Source organism: Cryptomeria japonica, chromosome 3 (genome assembly GCF_030272615.1).
Source record: "Cryptomeria japonica chromosome 3, Sugi_1.0, whole genome shotgun sequence".
Classification (NCBI taxonomy): Eukaryota; Viridiplantae; Streptophyta; class Pinopsida; order Cupressales; family Cupressaceae; genus Cryptomeria; species Cryptomeria japonica.
Window position 1 is genome coordinate 256,071,663 of NC_081407.1, and position 19,997 is coordinate 256,091,659.

Consider the following 19,997-nt stretch of genomic DNA (forward strand, 5'->3'; position numbering starts at 1 on the left):
CGTAGGTTAGTTGTCTTAGTCTATTCATCTAGCTCGGCAGTAGTTTCTTGAGCTATTAACCTTTTGTTTGTGAGGGATGTGGTGCAACTTCTAGGTCAGGTCAAGGTATGGTCTTAGGGGTGATAGTCTGGTTAGGATGCCAAGCAAGTGAATGCCCTCAAGTCAGAACTTGGAAGTCAAGGACAAGGAAGGAGATGGAGGCAATTATCAAAAGATGAAGCATAAACATGCCCAATCCATGACTTGGAATAATCAAATGAAGACAATGCCTTAGTGAGTACGGAAGGATGGGCCGGGTCCAATAAAACTAACCGAAGTGGGGAATGTTCCTCGTGCCTTCAAAAGTCCGATATGTTCATCATTGCCCCAAATCCCCAACCTAGCAAGATGACTTTAAGTCTCGAAGCTTGGATATCATTACCTTGGTGAATCAAGAAAAAAGTTTTTGAGGAAAATGGAGTGAGGGAGCTTTCAATGTTGAAGATGAGATTAATGAAGATGCACATTTCTTATGCCTTCAAGAGCTCGACATATCCTTGGTAATGTTCCTTGCAGCCCCAAAAGTCTGGCACCTTCTTCATCCATCAGAAGATCCAACCTTCCTTGCTCCTCAAAATCCACAGCACATTCTTAGCAATGTTCCTCACCATCCAAGATCCCCAACACATGCCCAACCTCCTCTGATCCCCGGCCACATGCCTGACTGCTCCAAATCCACAGCAACATTCCTCACTACTCTAATTCCATGGCCAGGCAAGAGGGTGGTGATTGTGTCCCTACGATCCATGACCTAGCAATGGAAGGAACAATGTTGATATTTGATCAAGCAAGAGATGAAGCTGATGACGGTGAAAGTGCTTGAAGCAGATATGATTTGGAGAAGTCTAAGTGAGCACCTCTCTTGCAGCACCAAAAGGCCCCGCACCTTCATCACAAGCTCAAATCCCCGACCATTCCTTAGGCATGTTCCTCGTGACCTCAAAACCACGGCATGTTCCTTGTCCTCCAAAAACCCTGACCAGATCTTGAGGATATTCCTCACCATCCCAAATCCACGATATAGCAAGATGACTTAAAAATTTGAGAAAAAAATGTGGTGAAGGAAGATGAAAATGTTTTGAAAGAGATTTAAGTGAAGAAGTCCTAAAGATAAAGGAGAATAACAACACAAGCCACACATTTCTCATCACTCCTTCCCCGCAGCACATGCCTGATCCCTTCAAAAGCCCAGCACATGCCTGATCTTTTAGAATCCCCGACCTAAGTTAGTGGTGAAGTGCAGCAGGTTTGGTGAAAACATGAATCAGACCTCTAGAAGGTGAACTTTCAGACTGAGAACATGAATAATCAGATTTCAAATATCAGTAAATCAGACCTGAAACATACCAAATCAGACATGGAAATCAAGGATCAAATCACAATTTTACCATCACCTAGGATGCATATCAGATTGAGGATGTTGAGAAATCTGTCTATATCCTGTACGTTTTATGTATTCTTTGTTTATGTTGCAGGAATGATCAAGGGAAAGGATGAGGGTGCAGATTACAGACAGCATTAGGGTTGTTTACCACTGCAAAGGAGCATTATGGATTGATGAATGAGTGAAAGAGAAGGATATCCCACAGCTACAAACATACAAGGAAGCTGCTCAAAGGGGAAGATTTCACAAGATTATACAAGGCAAAGAAGCAGATTGCTCCACATGATGAACACTCCAGCATTCATCAACATTGCAAGGGAGAGATAAAGACTCATCATCATAAAAAGAAGGATATCAGCATCTTCAAGGCGAGTGTAGAGATCAAATAAAAGGAAGGAAGATATGACTATCTTGAATTTCCTCAAGAAATCCAAGAACTATTGCCAGTACAGCAAGAGAGCAATGCAAGGACAAGTTCAAGACATCATAAGGAAGGAGTTACTACAGAAGAGAAAGAGAATGCAAAGGTGATCAAGACAAGAGACAGGTCCAAAAGTGTAAATCAAAGTTAGAAGATGATGCAATTTGGGAGTATCTCCCATCATCATCACATTCATCACTGCAGGCGCTTGGAAATATTGAGTATCAAGAGATATGCCTCAATCACCTACATTTGTGATGAGTTACAAGGAGCAAGCTAAGGTGGCGCCTAGTCATCATCTATCACCCTAATCACTTATCCCAAGTTAGGATGTCCAGATTCAAGGCACCTAACTCATCCAACAAAGAGGATAACTACCACATATTGGGGCACAAAGTTCGATGTACCTGTTGTGATGTATTCACACATCGCCCCATTGCAAATTGGGACCCCACTATTTTTTGCTTTCGAGGGTAGTGTTATAGTCTTTTGCTATTAACCTTTGCATTGGAGAGGTGTAGTTGGTCAAGAAGCCAGGAGTCAGGTGAATAGCCCTTTTGTGAGGTGCGAAATGAAGTAATGTGAGATGAGAAGTCAAGTCAAGAGTTTGATAGAGGAGCCCTTTAGGCCAAGCCTAGTCGACTATCCAAGTGTTTTCTTGATCCTCCAAGTGACCCAATTACATTTCAATGAGAGGTGAGACCCGGGAGCAAAATTTGACTAAGTATGCTAAAATTTCCTTTGCTCAGGTCTAGGAGCGAATTTTACTTCCATTGCTCCCCTTTAGGAGTGAAATCCCTCTCCACGTTTTCCAAATCACCTAAAGTTGCCTCTAATCATCATGTGACACCTTAGTTTGAGCAAAGGATTCAATCCTTGATCAGGAACCTTGAATGAGGTTAAGTGTGGAGATCATTTCCATTGCTCCTCATTAGAAGCGAAAACCAATTCCTTTAACCTCATCTAGGAGCGAAATTGCTTTCCTGAGCACATTTGAAGAGAATGAGTGAGTTTTAATGCCTTTGACACCATTTTGATCATAGAAGAGGTGAAGTTCATCATGATTTTGGCTAAGGAATGGAGGGAAGATGGTGAATTAGGGTATTGCTCCTCTCTAGGAGAGGAAAGCACTTCCATTGCTCTCCTTTGAGAGCAAATTTCCCTTCCATTACCTTTGGTTAGGAGCAAAATCATACTCAAAGCGATCATAGGGGGGTAACTTGATAACCTTTTGTGCATGAAAGTTAAATCTAAGGTACGAATTGATAAGACTAAGATAGAAGTCACTTCCATTGCTCAAGATTGAGGGCGAAATGGATTTCCATTGCTCCTCTTTTGGAGCGAAATATTCTTCCATTGCTCTCCCATGAGAGCGAATTTGCTTCTAGACCTCACATTGATCATGGTTTGATGCATTTGAGTTGAGAAAGTGAATGTAAGTGAGCGAAAGTGAGTTAAGTGTCAACTTGGAGATGACTTCCTTTGTTCCTTGTTAGGAGTGAAATGCACTTCCTTTGCTCCTCATTAGGAGCGAAATTTGCTTCCTTTGCTCTTGGTTGAGAGCAAAATTGATCCTAATGCCTTCTTTGAGGTCAATTTGACATGTTTTCGTGTATGGGTGGCTAAAAACTAAAGGTTTGAGTCAATGGAATGAAGGAAAGTGAATAAAATTGAACTAAGTATCTAAATTGCAATGACTTCCTTTGCTCCTTGATTGAAGCGAAATATCCTTCCATTGCTCCTCATCAGGAGTGAATTTTACTTCTATTGCCTCTATGTGTTGAGACATGGACCAGCTAGGACTCGAACCTAGGACCTTCCATATGTTGCTGGAGTGCTCTACCACTGAGCTACTGGCCCCTCTTGGACCAGTCCATCGTTGGTCCGGGTGTCGCTTATTTCCAACACCAACACTATGATGGAGCAAAATCATTTTCAAGACGCTTGGTGGAAGAAATTTGACAAAGCTTGGGGCTCCTAGCCTGGACCTGGCTCTGATAACATGTTAATTTTATGGTAGTGCTCGTTAACCACAGGCAAACATCAGATCTGTTGCCTTCCCAACCATAGACGATAAGCTCTTATCGTCTATGATGCAATCATGACCTTGCATATATATGAATCAATACCTCCTAATAGACCTCAAGTCGTCCATATACTTTTGGCGCCAAGGATAGGGTCAGACCTATATATTACAAGTTACATATGAGTCTCCCTTAGTTGCAAGTTACATTTAACTTAATCACAAGTTACACATAAGTGGTTCGCCCAAATAGGGCCTGCCCCAAATTAGACTCATACAACTGAGATATCCAAATGCCAAGGCCGACAGGACACTTGTCATTTTGTGCACTAGGTCGGCCCTAGAAGGGATCCGACCTAGCTACACAACAACACTCCCTCTTAGCTAGGGAGGATTCCTTCTAAATAACCAAGTCACATAGTGACTACCACCATGGCTACTCCCATGAATAATACGTTCACCATAGCTACTCCCAGAGGGTGAACAAGCACATCATGGAATTTCTTCCATGATACCCACCATACCTACTTGCAGAGGGTGGAAGAGGGCTTTCACCTCAACCTTCTCCCAGAGAAGGGTGCATTACCACCATGCCTACTCGCAGAGGATGGAACGAGGGCTCTAACCTCAGGCTTGTCCCAGAGAAGAATGCATCTCCACCATGCCTACTCGCAGAGGGTGGATCCACCATACCTACTTGCAGAGGGTGGATCCAGGACTTTAACCTCAGACTTCTCCCAGAGAAGAATGCATCTCCACCATGCCTACTCGCAAAGGGTGGATCCACCATACCTACTCGCAGAGGGTGGAACGAGGGCTTTAACCTCAGACTTTTCCCAGAGAAGAATGCATCAACAAGGGATTGCACCTCAAACTTCTCCCTCACAGAGAAGAACTCATTAACAAGGGATTGCACCTCAATCTTCTCCCTCACAAAGAAGAACTCATTAACAAGGGCTTTCACCTCAAATTTCTCCATCACAGAGAAAAATGCATTAACCAAATCTTCATGATGGCGTGGCTCCCTCTGAAGCTAGAATGTTAGGCTTCCTCTGAAGCTGAAATGTCAGGCTCCCTCTGAAGCTAAAATGTCAAGCTCCCTCTGAAGCTAAATTGTCATGTCAAGCTCCCTCTGAAGCAGATATCAACCTTTTGATCTCTTCATCCAAGGTTACTTCTGACAATATGTCAGACTCCCTCTAAATGTTGATTCTTCCTCTGCGAAGAAATGCAAGCAATCTTCCTTCCTTGAATGCAATCTCTGATTCGTCCTAGAAGCATTTCAGAGAGAGATAATGATAGTCAGGGGAAAAGTCAATACATGATTCACTATTCAATGATGTAGCATTATTCAAACATAAAGAGTACTTATCTTTTGTAATTTTGCTCAGCAATGGAATTTCCATTCACTTGGATTGATCACACCGAAGCACCTAGTGATGATCTGATGGCTGCGTGGCCTTTGGCCCTCGCCATCACTCATCATATGTCCACAATATCTGCTTCAAGCATAGCTTAAGCATCATCTGTAGAATTGCCTTTAATACCATCCACAGCAAAGTGATGGACCAACCACATAAATGTGACAGAAATCCACTTGTAGCAGGGTGTGCCAAAATGCTAAGCTGCAGTGCCTATCCTAGGACAAACTTTAGATGATCTTCAAGAGCGACATAAGTAAGAACTCGAATAACTAGACCTTCAGTTGCAATATCATCCGATGCCTATGCAGGCTTCAGTGAAACAAATGCTTCATGTGACTCTCGAAGCTTCTAGGATGATGTTGGAGTTGTTGCAAGGCATTATTGCACGGAGGCCTTCTCCACCATTCCTGATCAGAGGTGCCTCCATTCGCTTTCGTCCCCATAAGCACACATTTCACATTTGTGTACAGCTTAATGTGATCATCACAAAACTCGCCACTATGTTGTTGCTCTATCTCAACCTTCCATTACACTAAGCAATCGATAGCACGCATACCGACTCGTGTCGCTTCGTTGAATCCTCAAAATGCTTGCTGCCACCTTGTCGATGTCTCTAGCCACAAGCGTCGTGAAGTGAGCGATCTCCGCCACTTTCATTTGCTTGTAAAATGTTACGATCGCCGAAGAGAATCCTCCACAACATGTTCTCCTCCCCGAATGAAGAATTCAAATATAGAATGTTAAAATGGACAGAGATGTTCATAGCGACTCTACTTACCGTCAGCATTTCGATACCAGGCTTGGAGACTTTCAACGCCAAGGCATCAGACTAAATCTGTCATTGAGCACTAATGACAGATCTATGACGATCATCGGCACCTCAACAGTCATTACTCGCCGCAGAGCATATGCAATGCTCACGACTGAGTTGATAGGCTCGGTAATCGACTTTTGCCTGCACTTAGATTTCTCAGATTGCAAATTAGTTTGATTGAACTCCCTCAAAAGCACAAGATCTACCTTCAAGCGGTTAGGCAAAATAGAAGGAACCCGCTCTGATACCATGTTGAGACATGGACCAGCTAGGACTCGAACCTAGGACCTTCCATATGTTGCTGGAGTGCTCTACCACTGAGCTACTGGCCCCTCTTGGACCAGTCCATCGTCAGTCCGGGTGTGGCTTATTTCCAACACCAACACTATGATGGAGCAAAATCATTTTCAAGAAGCTTGGAAGAAATTTGACAAAGCTTGAATATGAGAGATGAATTAATGAAGGGAGAGCAAGAATTTGACTAAGTACCAAAAAATTTCCTTTGCTCCCCTCTAGGAGCGAATTCTTGTTCCATTGCCTCCCTTTGAGAGCAAAAAGCTCATCCTTTGCCCTTAGATAGGAGCGAAGTTGATTCCAAGGCTCTTCTTGAGGTTATTTTGACACATTTTCACGCATGAAGGATAGAAAACTTAAGTTTTAAAATGATGGAATGAAAAGAGGTTGAAATTTTGGCTATGTATCAAAAAATTTCCAATGCTCCTTGCTAGGAGCAAATTCTACTTCCATTGCCCTTCTTTGAGAGCGAAAATCATCCGAAGGCAATTTTGATGACAATTTCAAGCATTTCACATGGAATAGATGGCGATTTTGAGACATGAGAGGTGGAAATCTAGCTTAATAATTGAATTTGATGAACTTCCATTGCCTTGACCTTGAAGCAAAATCACTTCCTTTGCCACTTTGGAGGAGCGGATTTCCCTTTTGCTCATTGAAAGAGATGCATATGCCAAAATCTGTTGTGTTGGAAAATGCTCCCCTTTTGGAGCGAAAACTACTTCTTTTGCTCCCTGAGAGGAGCGAAATCACTTGCCTTTGCTCCTTCATGAGAGCGAATTCACTTCTAAGGCACTGATTGAGGGTAGTTTGATGGTTTTTGCACAAGGAGACTAAAAAAAATTAAGGAATGAATGAGGTACAAGAGATCAATTACTGAAGAGGTGATGGAATTGCTCCAACTTCCATTGCCCACCCTTAGGGGCGACCTCCTCTTATTAAACCTGCAAATCACATAAAATTAGAAATTATATCAAATTAGGAGGTTATATAGAAGGTGTATATCATGTGTGTTTGATGCTCATTTGTTTGTTTTGCAGGAGGTGAAGAAAGAAATCAAAAGAACCAAGTTGGGGGAAGATTGGAACAAGTGTCTCAAAGAGAAAATTTCAATATCAAGGTCAAAATACAAAGAAGATGTCTTCAAGAGGAAAACTTCATCAGCAAATAATAAGGACATCTAGGAAGGTGACTACACAAGAAAGATTCGCTTACACAAGGACATGATCCACAACACCAACAGCAGGAAGGGAGGACTTCAAGATATTCAAGAGATTTCATAAAAAGGAGAAGTCATACAATCACCTCAAAGCAGCTATGACATCAAGGATTCATTCCAAGATAGTCTCAAGATCCAAAACTAAGAGGAAGTCAATATTTACACCTTGCACCGAGACATTCAAGAGGATAGTTTCAGAAGAGTTAATCAAAGTTAAAAGATCATCATCATCATTGTTGAAGCTGGATAATGTTGAGTATCAAGAGATATTGCTCAACATTTCTTCGTGATGATCTACAAGTGCAGATCGAGGTGTCATCCCAGTCACCACTCACCAAATCAAGGAGTTCCACATCAACATGTCCGAATTCAATGAATCAAGCTTATACATGGGGGCACAAACTCCAATGCACCTACCCCCACTATTTATTGGTTGAATATTCTAAAGATGACATGTGTCAAAGTGTTGTAATTATTTCATTGGTAGAATAGAGTTTGTTGTAACAAACCCTAATTAGGGTTTCATTGTAAAATCTTGGCCATTGATGGAGATTCAATCCTGGCCATTCATTGTAATGAGCTCTCTATATAAAGCTCAAGCTCTTCATTTGTAAAGGTTAATTGAAGAGCTCAAGCTCTTCATTTGTGAAGGTTAATAGAAGGAATAGAAGAATAGTAAAGCTCAAGATCTCTATATAAAGCTCAAGCTCTTCATTGATGGAGTTTGTTGTAACAAACCCTAATTAGGGTTTCATTGTAAAATCTTGGCCATTGATGGAGATTCAATCCTAGCCATTCATTGTAATGAGCTCTCTATATAAAGCTCAAGCTCTTCATTTGTAAAGGTTAATAGAAGGAATAGAAGAATAGTTAAGAGTAAATAGAAAATAGTTAGTAGTTCAATAGCAGATAGCAGCTAGAGTAGAGGAGGAAGAGAAGGCGAAATTGTTGCCAAAGTTGTAAATAAACTTCCTTTTCATTGAAGTTATGGTGGAATGTGTTGTTTCTTTACAAACTGCATGGTTTCTTGTTGGATCTTCATGTTAGATGATGAATAATTAGATGGATGAAAGAAGTTGTGAATGATTAATGATGAAATTCGTTTGTCCACACCACTAGCCTCTTGCTGATTGTAAGTGTGTCTTGCGTGGTCAACTAGAATGATATAAGCTTAACTTCAAATTGTTATATATCCATTGCTTATGCATTAACTTGAATGGTAATCAATGTTTGGTGGTAAAGATTTGAATATCTTTGAATTATCCCTTAGAAGATTGCACTGAGCTTGTGTCAAATTGTTCAATTTGATGGTGAGACCTTGCCCAGTAGGATTCCATTCAATTCATTCACCCATTCTCTTGCATTCTTAAAATTAGAATAGAGACTCCCTAAACCCCATGCCTTTTGCTCTTTCTTTATTCTCCAAGTAAGTACTTAGGATCTAAGTTCCAGCAATTCAAGCATTCAACAATTCAACGTAAGTCCCTTGTGATTCCAGCATAATCACATCAAACCATTGAGCTTATCCACACGTCGTGACCCGACATTTATGAACCTTGGAGTTGACTCAAGTGATCCTTAAGCTAATCTTCAGCATTTGAGTAACTTTGTTCAAGAGAGGATAAGATACTTTTGGGTATTTTAATGTGTTAGATTGTGCATAAAAAACACATCAACGGTACCTACCCTCATCATCTATTGGTCAAAATTCAAAGAAGGACATGTCCTATTTATTGTAATTTTATCATTGGTCAAGCATTAAATGCCATGTAATGGGTGTAACAAACCCTAATTAGGGTTTCTATCTTTCAATCTTGGCCATTGATGTAGATTTAATCCTGGCCATTCAATTGTATTGAGAGCAATATAAAAGGCTCTTTTCTCTCATTTGTAAAGGTTAATAGTTAATAGTTCAATAGCAAGTAGCAAGCAATTAGCAGTTAGGAGTAGAGTATGAGGCGACGGCAAAAATCGTTGCCAAGCTTGTAAATAAACATCCTTTTCATTGAATTTATGGTGGAATGTGTTGTTTCTTCTACATATTGCATGGTTTCTTGTTATATCCTCATGATTAGATGGTGTTGATTAGATGGATGGAAGCTATTGTGGATGATTAATGGTGAAATTCTTATGTTCATACTACTTGTATTTCGCTGATTGCTAAATACTTGTGTGGTTAAATGAACTCTTTATAAGCTTAACTTCAATTGCTACTTACCCATTGATATGCATCACATTGATGGTCTCTATGTCATTGGTGGTGATTTGAATATCGTATGCTTACCTTTGAAGATTACACTAGCTTTGTGGAGTTGTGGAGTTGTTCCTTGCATGTCAAAGCAAAGCTTAGTTGAATTTCACTAGAAATCATCCATCATCCTTGCATTCTTAGCTTTAGTTTAGCATTCCTCAACCCTCAAACCCTTTTGCACTTTTTTTATCAAGCGATCATTAGTAGTAGTGGTAGTAGTAGTAGTAGGTAAAGAGCTTCATTGCATATCATTTGAAAGATTAGACTCATAAAGCATTCCCTGTGATTAAAAGATTCGTCTCCTAAAGAACAACTACATAAGTCCTCTTGGAAGAGCAGCAATCACATCAACCATTGAAGCTATCCACACATCAAAACCTGACATATATAAACCTTGGACTCATCTCAAGTGATCCTAGCACTCAGCATTTAAGAAGATTTTGTTCAAGAGAGGATAAAGTATTCAATATTTTATTTTGTGTTTGAAGTGTCATAAAACGCACATCAATAGTACCTAGAGAGGTTTTGTATTTGATCCATCTAGTGATGTTGGTTTACTTTGCTCTACATGTGACGCATGTATGCTCCATGTATAGCATGTGTGTAAGCCCTCTCTCAATTTGTTTGGTGTGAGTGTGTGTTTGTGGCCTGTACGACTATCTCCTAGGGCTGTGGGAGTGGATCTTTTGATTCCACAAGGTTGGATGGCGTGGAAACCATCATTGGGGATTAGAGGATCATGGTTGGAGTCGAAGATGGCTTCAAGCTGGTTTATTCATTTTGTAATGTCCCTGATTAAGAACAGCTGAGGCCGTTTTTTTTGCTACTATTTTAATTAATTACATAAATAATAAATTATAATTATAAATAAACATTAAATATTGTTAATTTTAATAAAATCACTCCTAGGCCCGACTTGTGGCAATATTATTAATTTCTATTACTTTGCCTTGTGAGGCTGACTTGGGATGATTATTTTTTTGTTTTGTGGCCGACCTGGATGATACAATTTTATTTTTATTTCCTTTGGACCGACTTGGAGGATTAGTGTGGCTGGCGCCTATTTAAAGGAGATGAATTCATTGGAAGACAGCAGAATTTTATTATTCAATTTGCATTAAACAAATGCTCTGCCATTGAAATGGAAACCTCAGAGACCAGGAAGGTGGGACAACACCTCATCTTCTGTTCTTCATTTTGCATCAGCGCTGTTGGTGCCAGTTAGCAATCCATTTATATTTGTAGGTCTGAGACAGTGAATCAACAGGGAGTCAGCAGCGATCTATTTTCCTAACACATAAGTGAATAACAGCACCCTGCCAAATTCTATATTGAGCTCTCTGAAAGAGTTCTGGCCCATCAGGTGTTTCTGCTAATAAGATATGTAAGGTCAGATTACTGCTATTTAGATATTTTGAGTGATATCAGATCCTGTGTGTGAATCAACTCTTGGATTTGTAGCTTCAAGAATGCATCATGCTGCTAATATTATGTACTGTGCAATTATTATTATCTATTTTGATAATCTATAAGTAACTTGGAGTTACTAGCCCTGTATGTTTTCTATTTCTGAGTCTACCTTTTGCAATCAGTTTATCTTTGAATTTAACAGAATAGAGATCGGAGTCTTTCAGATTTCAGGCTCATTTCACATTTTGAATACATGTTGTAAATGATGAAGAGAGGACATTTGAGTCCTCATTTGTAAAATATAATGGTATGTCATGGGACCTCCTGTTTAAGGGCAGATTGTATTGTGCTACCTAAGTAGTGCCATCTTTGTATCTCGTTTGTGTGCCTCGGTGCTAAAGCGAAGCACAAATGTAATGTTGTATGCTCTCAAAGCTTTCCTATTTTGGGTTAAAAGTTAATACAGGCACATTTTAACTTGGGCTTAAAATGAATGTAATGAATCTTGGCAATGTTTTGGATGGTGTTGTAAAGCATCCTCTGTTAGTCAAGTATCTAGATGACTGTCCTTTGAAAGTCAGGTTGTTTTGGACTGTTTTGAGGCCTCTTGTAAGCCCTTGTTGTGAATGGGAATTGTGGTACACACCTTTCCCTTGGTCATCTTGCTTAGGGCAGCATGTGGGAGCGTCAAGGAGGTCACAATAACCCTACATGCCTTCTCCTATGCATGTCTTAGGTGTTGTGTGCCTACGGAATAGAATTCTTTGAATGGCCCTAAGTCATTTTGTCACTTTCTAAGTCTATCATTCATCAAGTGCAATCTTGGTTAGTTCCGAGGTGTTTGGCATGTCTTGCTATCCAAGCCCTAGCTTAGGTTTGCTCACCAATCTAGACGTCAACGCCCTATGGGGACTACAATGCCTTGTCGAGAATTCAACACTAGAACTGGACTCCAACACCAAGGCGCTAGTGTCCTCTCTAGGCACTAGTGTCCTCTAGTGCTCCATTTCATTGTCCAATCCTATCTTTTGATAGTTTTTCGAGGAAACCTTGTATATGAAAGTTATCTGCCTTGACCTCAAGAGTCTTCCTATGACGTCGTTTTGTCAACAAGTGTCATACATCAAGATTTATGGCATCTCCTTGCCTTGGGAAGTGTATTGTTGTATGGAAGTGACCTATCGTTGTTAAAGAGGGTGGAGAGTTTGTACCTCCTATTTATGCAAACGCCTGTGAAGGTTGGCCCTTGTTTTGATGTTGCCTTAGGTCTTGTTGAGTGGATTGACAGTATTAGCTTCTAGGCATTCCATCATTTGTGTTGGGTTCCAAATGTGTGGTTGAGTTGTAAAGTATGTTTAGATGTGGATTGGAGGTTGGTGATTCTCGCATCCTATTCTAATGCCATGTTGTGAGAGAACACGATCGTGGGTTAATACCTGATCGTTGTCTAAGTGTTGTACCCTCTCTCGTAGGTTCATCATGGTGTATTTGTCCCATGATTGTTAAGTCTTCTATTGATGCCACCATGCTTGTGCATTGATGAGGTCATTCTTGTTGTTACCTTTGTGTCATTGTGTCTCATATGACACTTGTGTGTACATTGTAGTGCAAGTGTGACATGTTGTCATATCTTCCATGTCATTGTTTCAAAAAAAAGAGTTGTTCCATTAGGGTTTTCCCTTGGTGCTTCAGTTGAAGCATTACAATCTCAAAGATAGATAGGGACCAAAGGTCAAAGATTACCAAGAGGAAAAGGCAGAGACTTTTGGAAGATCTAGGTTTTGGAAAACTCTTCCAAGGCCCCCTAATATCATGGAGGGCTTATCTAGTATGTCTTTCCTTCTACATAGAATCAAATTGATCTAGAGTAATAAGCAAACTGGTTTGGATTGCTTCATAATGGAAATGGCATCTACTCTATGAAGGAGGGTTACTACAAGCTAGTGAATCCAAGGATAGCAAGCAATTCTTCCTTTTCTTGGGGTAAGATTTGGACCTCCAAAGCTTGGCCTAAGGCAAAATTCTTTAATTGATCAGTTTGCCACACTAAGATCCTCACTTTAAAGCACCTTAGATGGAAAGGCTTCTTTAAACAATCACTTAATTCTTCACTATGATTACATGATGGACATTTGGAATTGATTTTTAACAATTTCAATATATATTAAGTTATTGGCAACTCATTCTAAAGATCATTTGTAGTCTTGGCATTGGTCAATCAAAACCTTTGGGATACGGCATTGAGTATGATTGGGTGGAGGATATGATTGGAAAGAAACAATAAATCTTTAAAGGAAACAAGAAGAGTTGGGTTCAATTATTCTTCTTAGAGCTGGTATTGGCATAATTTGATGGATAATTTGTGGTGTTGAGGTTCTTGCCACCAAGGTTCAAACCCATTGGGGTGTATTACTGAGTTATTATGTTGGGGATGAGGTCTCCATTTTGTGACCTCACTAGTTCATAGCTGTAATGTCCCCTTTTGGGATTACCCTAAATTTTGCCCTGAAATCACAAGTTCGATAAAAACAAGAAATGTAATATGGTCAGAGATTATATCTTTACCCAAAAAAACTGTTTAAACAAGATAGATCCTGGTTGAGATCCTGCAACCATGTTAGACAATTATCAAAAACATAATTCATAAAATCAATCATTTTTGCTAGGGTTAAAGAACATACATTCATAACCATCTTATTTAAATAAAACATACAATATCTATATTTCATTATTGGGGTTCAAGCATAATAGAGCTTGGATGAGGAGACATGATAGAGTGCCTGAAGCAATCCTCTCACTAAGCCCAAGCGCAGATATACCATCCCTCTTGGCCCCATGCCATCCATCCATCATGAGGTGGTGTACTTAGTGGGGGCTTGTCTCTGCCCTCCCTTTTCATGCCACCTTATTCACCCTCCTATGATTGAGACTTCTTTTAATTCATTCTAACAATCAACCATGGTAGTGGTTGGAGGTGAAACCACAGTATGGTGCCCACAGTATCCTTCCCATTTAAGCCCAAGGGCGGTATACACCTTGCCCACTTGGCCTCATGTGGCAGGCTGCCAGCCATCCACCATGAGGTGGCATAATTAGAAGAGGATCTCATATCAAATCTCCCTCCTTGTATTCCGTTACTAACCTCATCATGATTGATTACAGCAATTTGATGAATAGACTAGGAATCTAGATGTTTCACATTATTGCCTATATCCAATATATATGAGAGGTTATACACCAAATATATTATTATGTTGCATACATATTACTGCCTATATCAATATGTGAAATTATAAATAAAAACATTATCATGCTGCATACCACAAAGATGAATAAGATTGCTATTGTCTGCAATATATAGTAATCCTCTGGTCTGATTGATTTATATGCTTGATTGCTGTTATCTTATAAACTGATCTGCTCTCTTATGAGTACCGATGTTGCTTGGATTTATTGCTTGATAGATCTCCACTAATTTCAGACTGCATATATATAAAATCAGAGTCTGCTCCTTTTGACTTGATACCTGATTTCAGATTGAATACTTACTCCCTTCTCTATTTTTTAACTGCTTCTTATTGAAATCTGGATTCTTCTCAAAGGGACTCTTAAATCTGCTCCACGATGTAATTTTCTGTTCATATCCTTTGACATTTCCACCCATAAGTTCTGCAATTTTATGTTCTTAAGGTCTGCTCCTTAAGTCTGCTCTACTTGTAAAAATGTCCTATTTTTTCCTTTTATATCTCCCATTTGGAGGGAGTCACACCTCTTCTTGAAACCCCATTCCCCTTTTGCAAGAATCATAACTTTCCAAACAAGGCTCAGTCAACCTTCTTAAAGAAATTGACATAATTTAAATATTTATAATTTTCCTTATTAGTAGTTGGCCCCTCAATCCTAGTCTGCCCTCTTTTTAATTTAACATGGGCAAATTTTATTTTCATTTGTGCCGGCTCTCTTTTATTCAGCCGCCTAGGGTTTGGTATCTGTTCCTTACTACAGTCACGATCTCAGGCTGGGGCATCACAATAGCTCCGAGTCAAAAGCATTTACCCTTGAAAAACAAAAAATTTATTCTTCTTAGTAATTGGCCAAAAGGAAGAAAGTTTATCATGCAACCCCTCTAAGATGGATCAAGTTAATTTGATGGTGCTGCCAAGAATAATCCTAGTCTTTTACATTGAAGAGCACTCCTATATACATCATTTAGGGCTTTCCCTCACTATACCCTAATTAACCAACGTCTGATTCGTGACCTCACTCTTCACTGACCTTAGGTAGACAAAACATTATTACATAAGTATAACGATATGTTGAGCCTAGGTACAAAATTTATTATATTACTTAAATAATAACAAAGACTAGGGCTAGGACTACATTATTAAAACATGTGTAATAACAAAGGCAACGACACTTGGATGATAACCATTTGCCAAAATTGACAAGTTTACATCAACAAGATATCTACTTAGAGGAAAATTACTTGGATAAATACAAATGGACATGGATAAATGCCACAACTTCCAACTATGTAATACTACTTCAAGCTAAAGATATTGGCTAACATATGAGATAATATGCCAGGTTAAGTTGAACCAGAAAAACATTATATTTTTAAACAAAAGAAACCAAGACAACCAACCATTACAGAAAGAACACATGCAAATAGAGTAAATATATTGAAGAAAAAATTATTGAATCCAATAAAAGAATACCTTGAGGTTTGTGCTAACTGCCACCATGTGCTTTGCAACAGCATCAGGCCTGTAGATGTGCCAATGGAGGCTTGTAAGCTATCTCAAGTTCTCAACATGTAAATACAACATGATAATTCCCAACAGAATTCATCAAAAACATTTTCAATCCATATCCTTAATTCCCCAACTCACCCAAGGGCAGATATAATCCATGTCCTCAATGTCCTAGCATTTAGCATGGTCTCTGCTGTTGTAAATGTCTTTGAGACAACAACAACTACAGCAACCAATTACAGGATTCTCATAAATAACAGAATACAATGTTCATTGAATAAGCTAGAATTTTTTCAAACACATCCATTGATAAAACAGACCTAATGTAGTCTCTGGATTTAAACCATTAAGACTCCGTGCTACATCAACTGGATCCACATTTGCCAAACTGCATAAGAGGAATGTTTAGCTTCAAAAGAATTTTGTCTGTAAAATCAGGAAATTACATTGATAATAAATAGTTCATAAAATGATAAAAAGATAATATCGCTTCTGGATAGAAGAATATTCTCTCACTTGTAATACAGTGGCATGCTATGATTGCAACAATTATTGTTATAACTACAAATTTATGCATTTATACTGCATATACAATACCTAAACTATTAGTATTTATTGTATGGATTCCAAACAATTAAGACTAAAAAAAAGTTTTAGAGAAAAACATATGGAGAAGCAATGCACTTGAAAGTTCGTCAACTTGAAAAAAAAAGAAAATGACATGCTATTGCCTACATACAATCGCAACTGACGGCCTTTTGCCTTCTCTGCTGCCTCTGGATCTGCAAATATTTGTATAACATATTATAGTCTTACCACCCAAATTTATTGTCACACTTCTTGTAAAATAGAAAAATAAATGAGGCATAAAAGAAAAGTTCTAAGAAGTTGTTTAATGAAACAGAGATGGAGGTCCATGCAGAAGAAAATCAGAAAAGTAAATGGAAGATTTATATTATTACTCTACCTGTTTGAAGTGCAGTGTGCACAAAGAGTGGCCCTAAGAAGCTGCCACCAATACCTATCGATACAACGTCTTTGAGTGGCTTCCCTGTTGCACCTACCTGTCAATTTCTAAATATTACTAAAACAGTGGTAATATATCATAGCCAATTCATTCCTGTTAGCTCAAACCTGCAAAATTAATATCTTACTCAAACTTTGTCATTACCCAAGCACCACTCCGGAACCTTTCTGAAAATTCACTAATTTTGTCAAGAACATTCCAGACATCATCAACAACATTTTTCCCATCACAGTTAATAACTGTATCCTTGGCTGCCCTTAGTGCAATGTGAAGCACAGCACGATTCTCTGTACTGTTTATCTGTCATAGTTATAAATTATTAGATAACAAATTAATAAAAACCTGCACAGACTAAAGAAGCACATAAAGATTATGAACATGGATCCTGAATACAACCTATTAAATTGTCTCTCCAAATGCTCATAACGATATACAATGAGACTTGTAACAGAAAGTAATCCAACTAGCCTTTACCAGATTTCAAAAATTTTATCAGGTGAATTTTCCTATTTTCATCAACTCTTAATTGCATGTTCTTTTTAGCATGCAGTAACCAGGCTTAAATAACAGCTGAACGTTTTGCTTAGTAATCAAAATATTGGTAGAGCCAAAATGTGATAAAAGATGTTTGCCATATATATTGGGCATTTGACATTAGTGCATGGTACCATTAAACTCAAGGCACATTAAAAACTATTTGTGTTTCCAACAACAGATCACATTATGAATATCTCAGACTTTGCTCTAAGCCTGTGGTAGGATGTCTAATCCTTTTAAGTTATTTGAACATCTCCCTAAATAAACAGGACCCTTGTTCAACGATGCATAGTGATGAAGGTAACGTACATGCTCTCCATTGTACATTCTGTCAATCTTCTCCTTCAGATGTGCAACCTAGTTATAAAAACAATTAAGGTCGTTAGGTTTCCAGCACCTGAGATTTTAGCACTGATAATGGACAAGTTCTAGACTAAATTTCAATAAAAATTTGCGAATTCAAGTTAAGGATGGTTCTCAGATCCCTCTTATGATCAAGTCAGAAAATGGCACGTCACCTTGGAAAGGTTAAAAAGTTTCTCCAATGTCTCCTGTGTTGCTCTTTGCCGTGAGTAATCCAATGTAATCCCATCATATTCTCTAGAGAGTTAAACACATGAAACACCAAATTTTATTTTATTTTTTAATTTGTGCTACAAAAAAGTCCAAAAAGTTCTACCAGTGTGTCAAATATAACCAGGTACAATAAATGGAAAAATGAATACCAACAAATATTTTAATTCAATAAATAGAAAAACATACACCTGACAAAAGCCAAAAAAAACCTACATGCTCATTGATTTACAGCGGGATTCATCCTTCAATAAGTCACGTAAATGTGTCTTACGGATATCTGCAACATGTGCCTGAAGAATGGAATGAATTTCAAATTAAGTATGCTCAGTAAGTATTGAGCAACCAGAGCACACACATCCACTTTAAGAGCAAGACCTAAAAGAAATGAAGACTAAAGAAAACCAACCTCTAAGCCCTTCCATGCATCAGTTGTGTGAATGAGTGTTGTCTCTGCCATTGAAAGGCTTTCAGCCTGCATTGATAAAACGACCATAATTCATTCTTTATGTGCACTTCATATCAAAGCCGCTTTTAAAATTATCAAATGACAAACCCAGAAAATGAAGAGGCCTGAATTCTACTCAGAGAAACATCTCAGTAAATACAACCATTCACAGTGAATAGCCGAGGATCTGCTTTGAAACACACATACATACTACATTCCCAGAAACAGCTTCCTTTCCATGTCCATATAACCAATGCAAAGTGCAAAGTCTATGTCTCTCCAATGAAAAGCTAGGGCATATAGCCGTTATACAGTTTAATTGTATTAAATTAATCTAAAGATTGAAATGCACCAGAGACGGATACAAGGGTTTTTAGCATTGTAAAATAGTCCTAGATCCTCATTAAAATAAAATGAAAAAGCTTAATACCAACTGAAAACAATCGGAGCCAAATGCTAGACTTTTTCTAGATAAATTACAGTCAATTAGCTGTTTGTAGAAAGACTTACTGCAGAATCTGATAATTTGCTAAAGCGCAGAGCTACAGTAGAGGAGGGCAAAGAGGTTATATGACGGTGTACGAAGAATGCTGCTAATCCTGCACTGGTCACGCCGCTGAATATCAAAATATTTTTCAGCCACCAAGCGTTATTCATCCAGTTTTCTAAACAATGTTCTTAATTGTTGAATACATCGTGCGTTATTTTCCAATATAATATTACAAATCACAACACCACATCTGTGGCAGGGGAGGAACAAGAGGGAGTCTACGTGTCATATCTTCCACGTGGCTGCCATGTCATGGAAATTAATCACTTCATAGTTCTCTCTTTAGTTTTATTTGCTTTCATTTTCAATGTCACAATGGAATTATGGTAAATTAGGTGGGCAACACATAGAATGTATCTTTGATTTGGGTAATCTATAGAGCACACAGAATGCATTTTTGACTTGGGTAATGTCTATATGGTACACATTTTTTTATGTATTTTTTATTTGGGTAAAAGTCTATATAGTACACATTCTTGATATATTTTTTATTTGGGTAACATTCATATAGTATATAATTTTTTATTTGGGTAACGTTTATACATATACAAGAATGCATCGTTGACTTTGTATTTATTAGTTAATTAAAAATTAGAAAAAAAATAAAAAATAATTATATTACAATTTCCTTCTATTTTATAATTAATTAATAAATGTGATCAAGGGACATTCCATGTGCTATGTAGACAATTCAAACTAATGTAGGTGTGATCGTAGGAGAGTATTATTATTAAAATAATAATAAATAAAATATAGGAAAAAGTTAAAATGATTAGGTGTGACTACTATTGTGAACATTTAAAAATTTATTTTATCTTAATGGCACAAT

General features: G+C 38.4%; 1 protein-coding gene and 2 non-coding genes across 3 annotated transcripts in view; all 3 read right to left on the reverse strand.

Annotated features, from left to right (window-relative positions):
• Positions 1–19,326, reverse strand: part of LOC131064144 (glucose-6-phosphate isomerase, cytosolic) — an 86,957-nt gene extending 67,631 nt beyond the window's left edge. Inside the window, exons 1-11 of the mRNA XM_057998169.2 lie at positions 19,129–19,326; positions 18,580–18,645; positions 18,387–18,463; positions 18,116–18,197; positions 17,907–17,954; positions 17,205–17,360; positions 17,001–17,097; positions 16,773–16,815; positions 16,354–16,421; positions 16,172–16,256; positions 15,998–16,046 (exon numbers count right to left, since the gene is read on the reverse strand). Of these exons, the coding sequence (XP_057854152.2) occupies positions 15,998–16,046; positions 16,172–16,256; positions 16,354–16,421; positions 16,773–16,815; positions 17,001–17,097; positions 17,205–17,360; positions 17,907–17,954; positions 18,116–18,197; positions 18,387–18,463; positions 18,580–18,645; positions 19,129–19,275 (918 nt within the window). The 5' untranslated portion in view covers positions 19,276–19,326. The remainder of the gene's footprint in view (positions 1–15,997; positions 16,047–16,171; positions 16,257–16,353; positions 16,422–16,772; positions 16,816–17,000; positions 17,098–17,204; positions 17,361–17,906; positions 17,955–18,115; positions 18,198–18,386; positions 18,464–18,579; positions 18,646–19,128) is intronic.
• Positions 3,633–3,704, reverse strand: TRNAV-AAC (transfer RNA valine (anticodon AAC)). The gene has a single exon. It is a non-coding gene; the product is annotated as a tRNA-Val (tRNA).
• TRNAV-AAC (transfer RNA valine (anticodon AAC)) lies at positions 6,366–6,437 on the reverse strand. The gene has a single exon. It is a non-coding gene; the product is annotated as a tRNA-Val (tRNA).
• Positions 19,327–19,997: the final 671 nt, after the last annotated feature.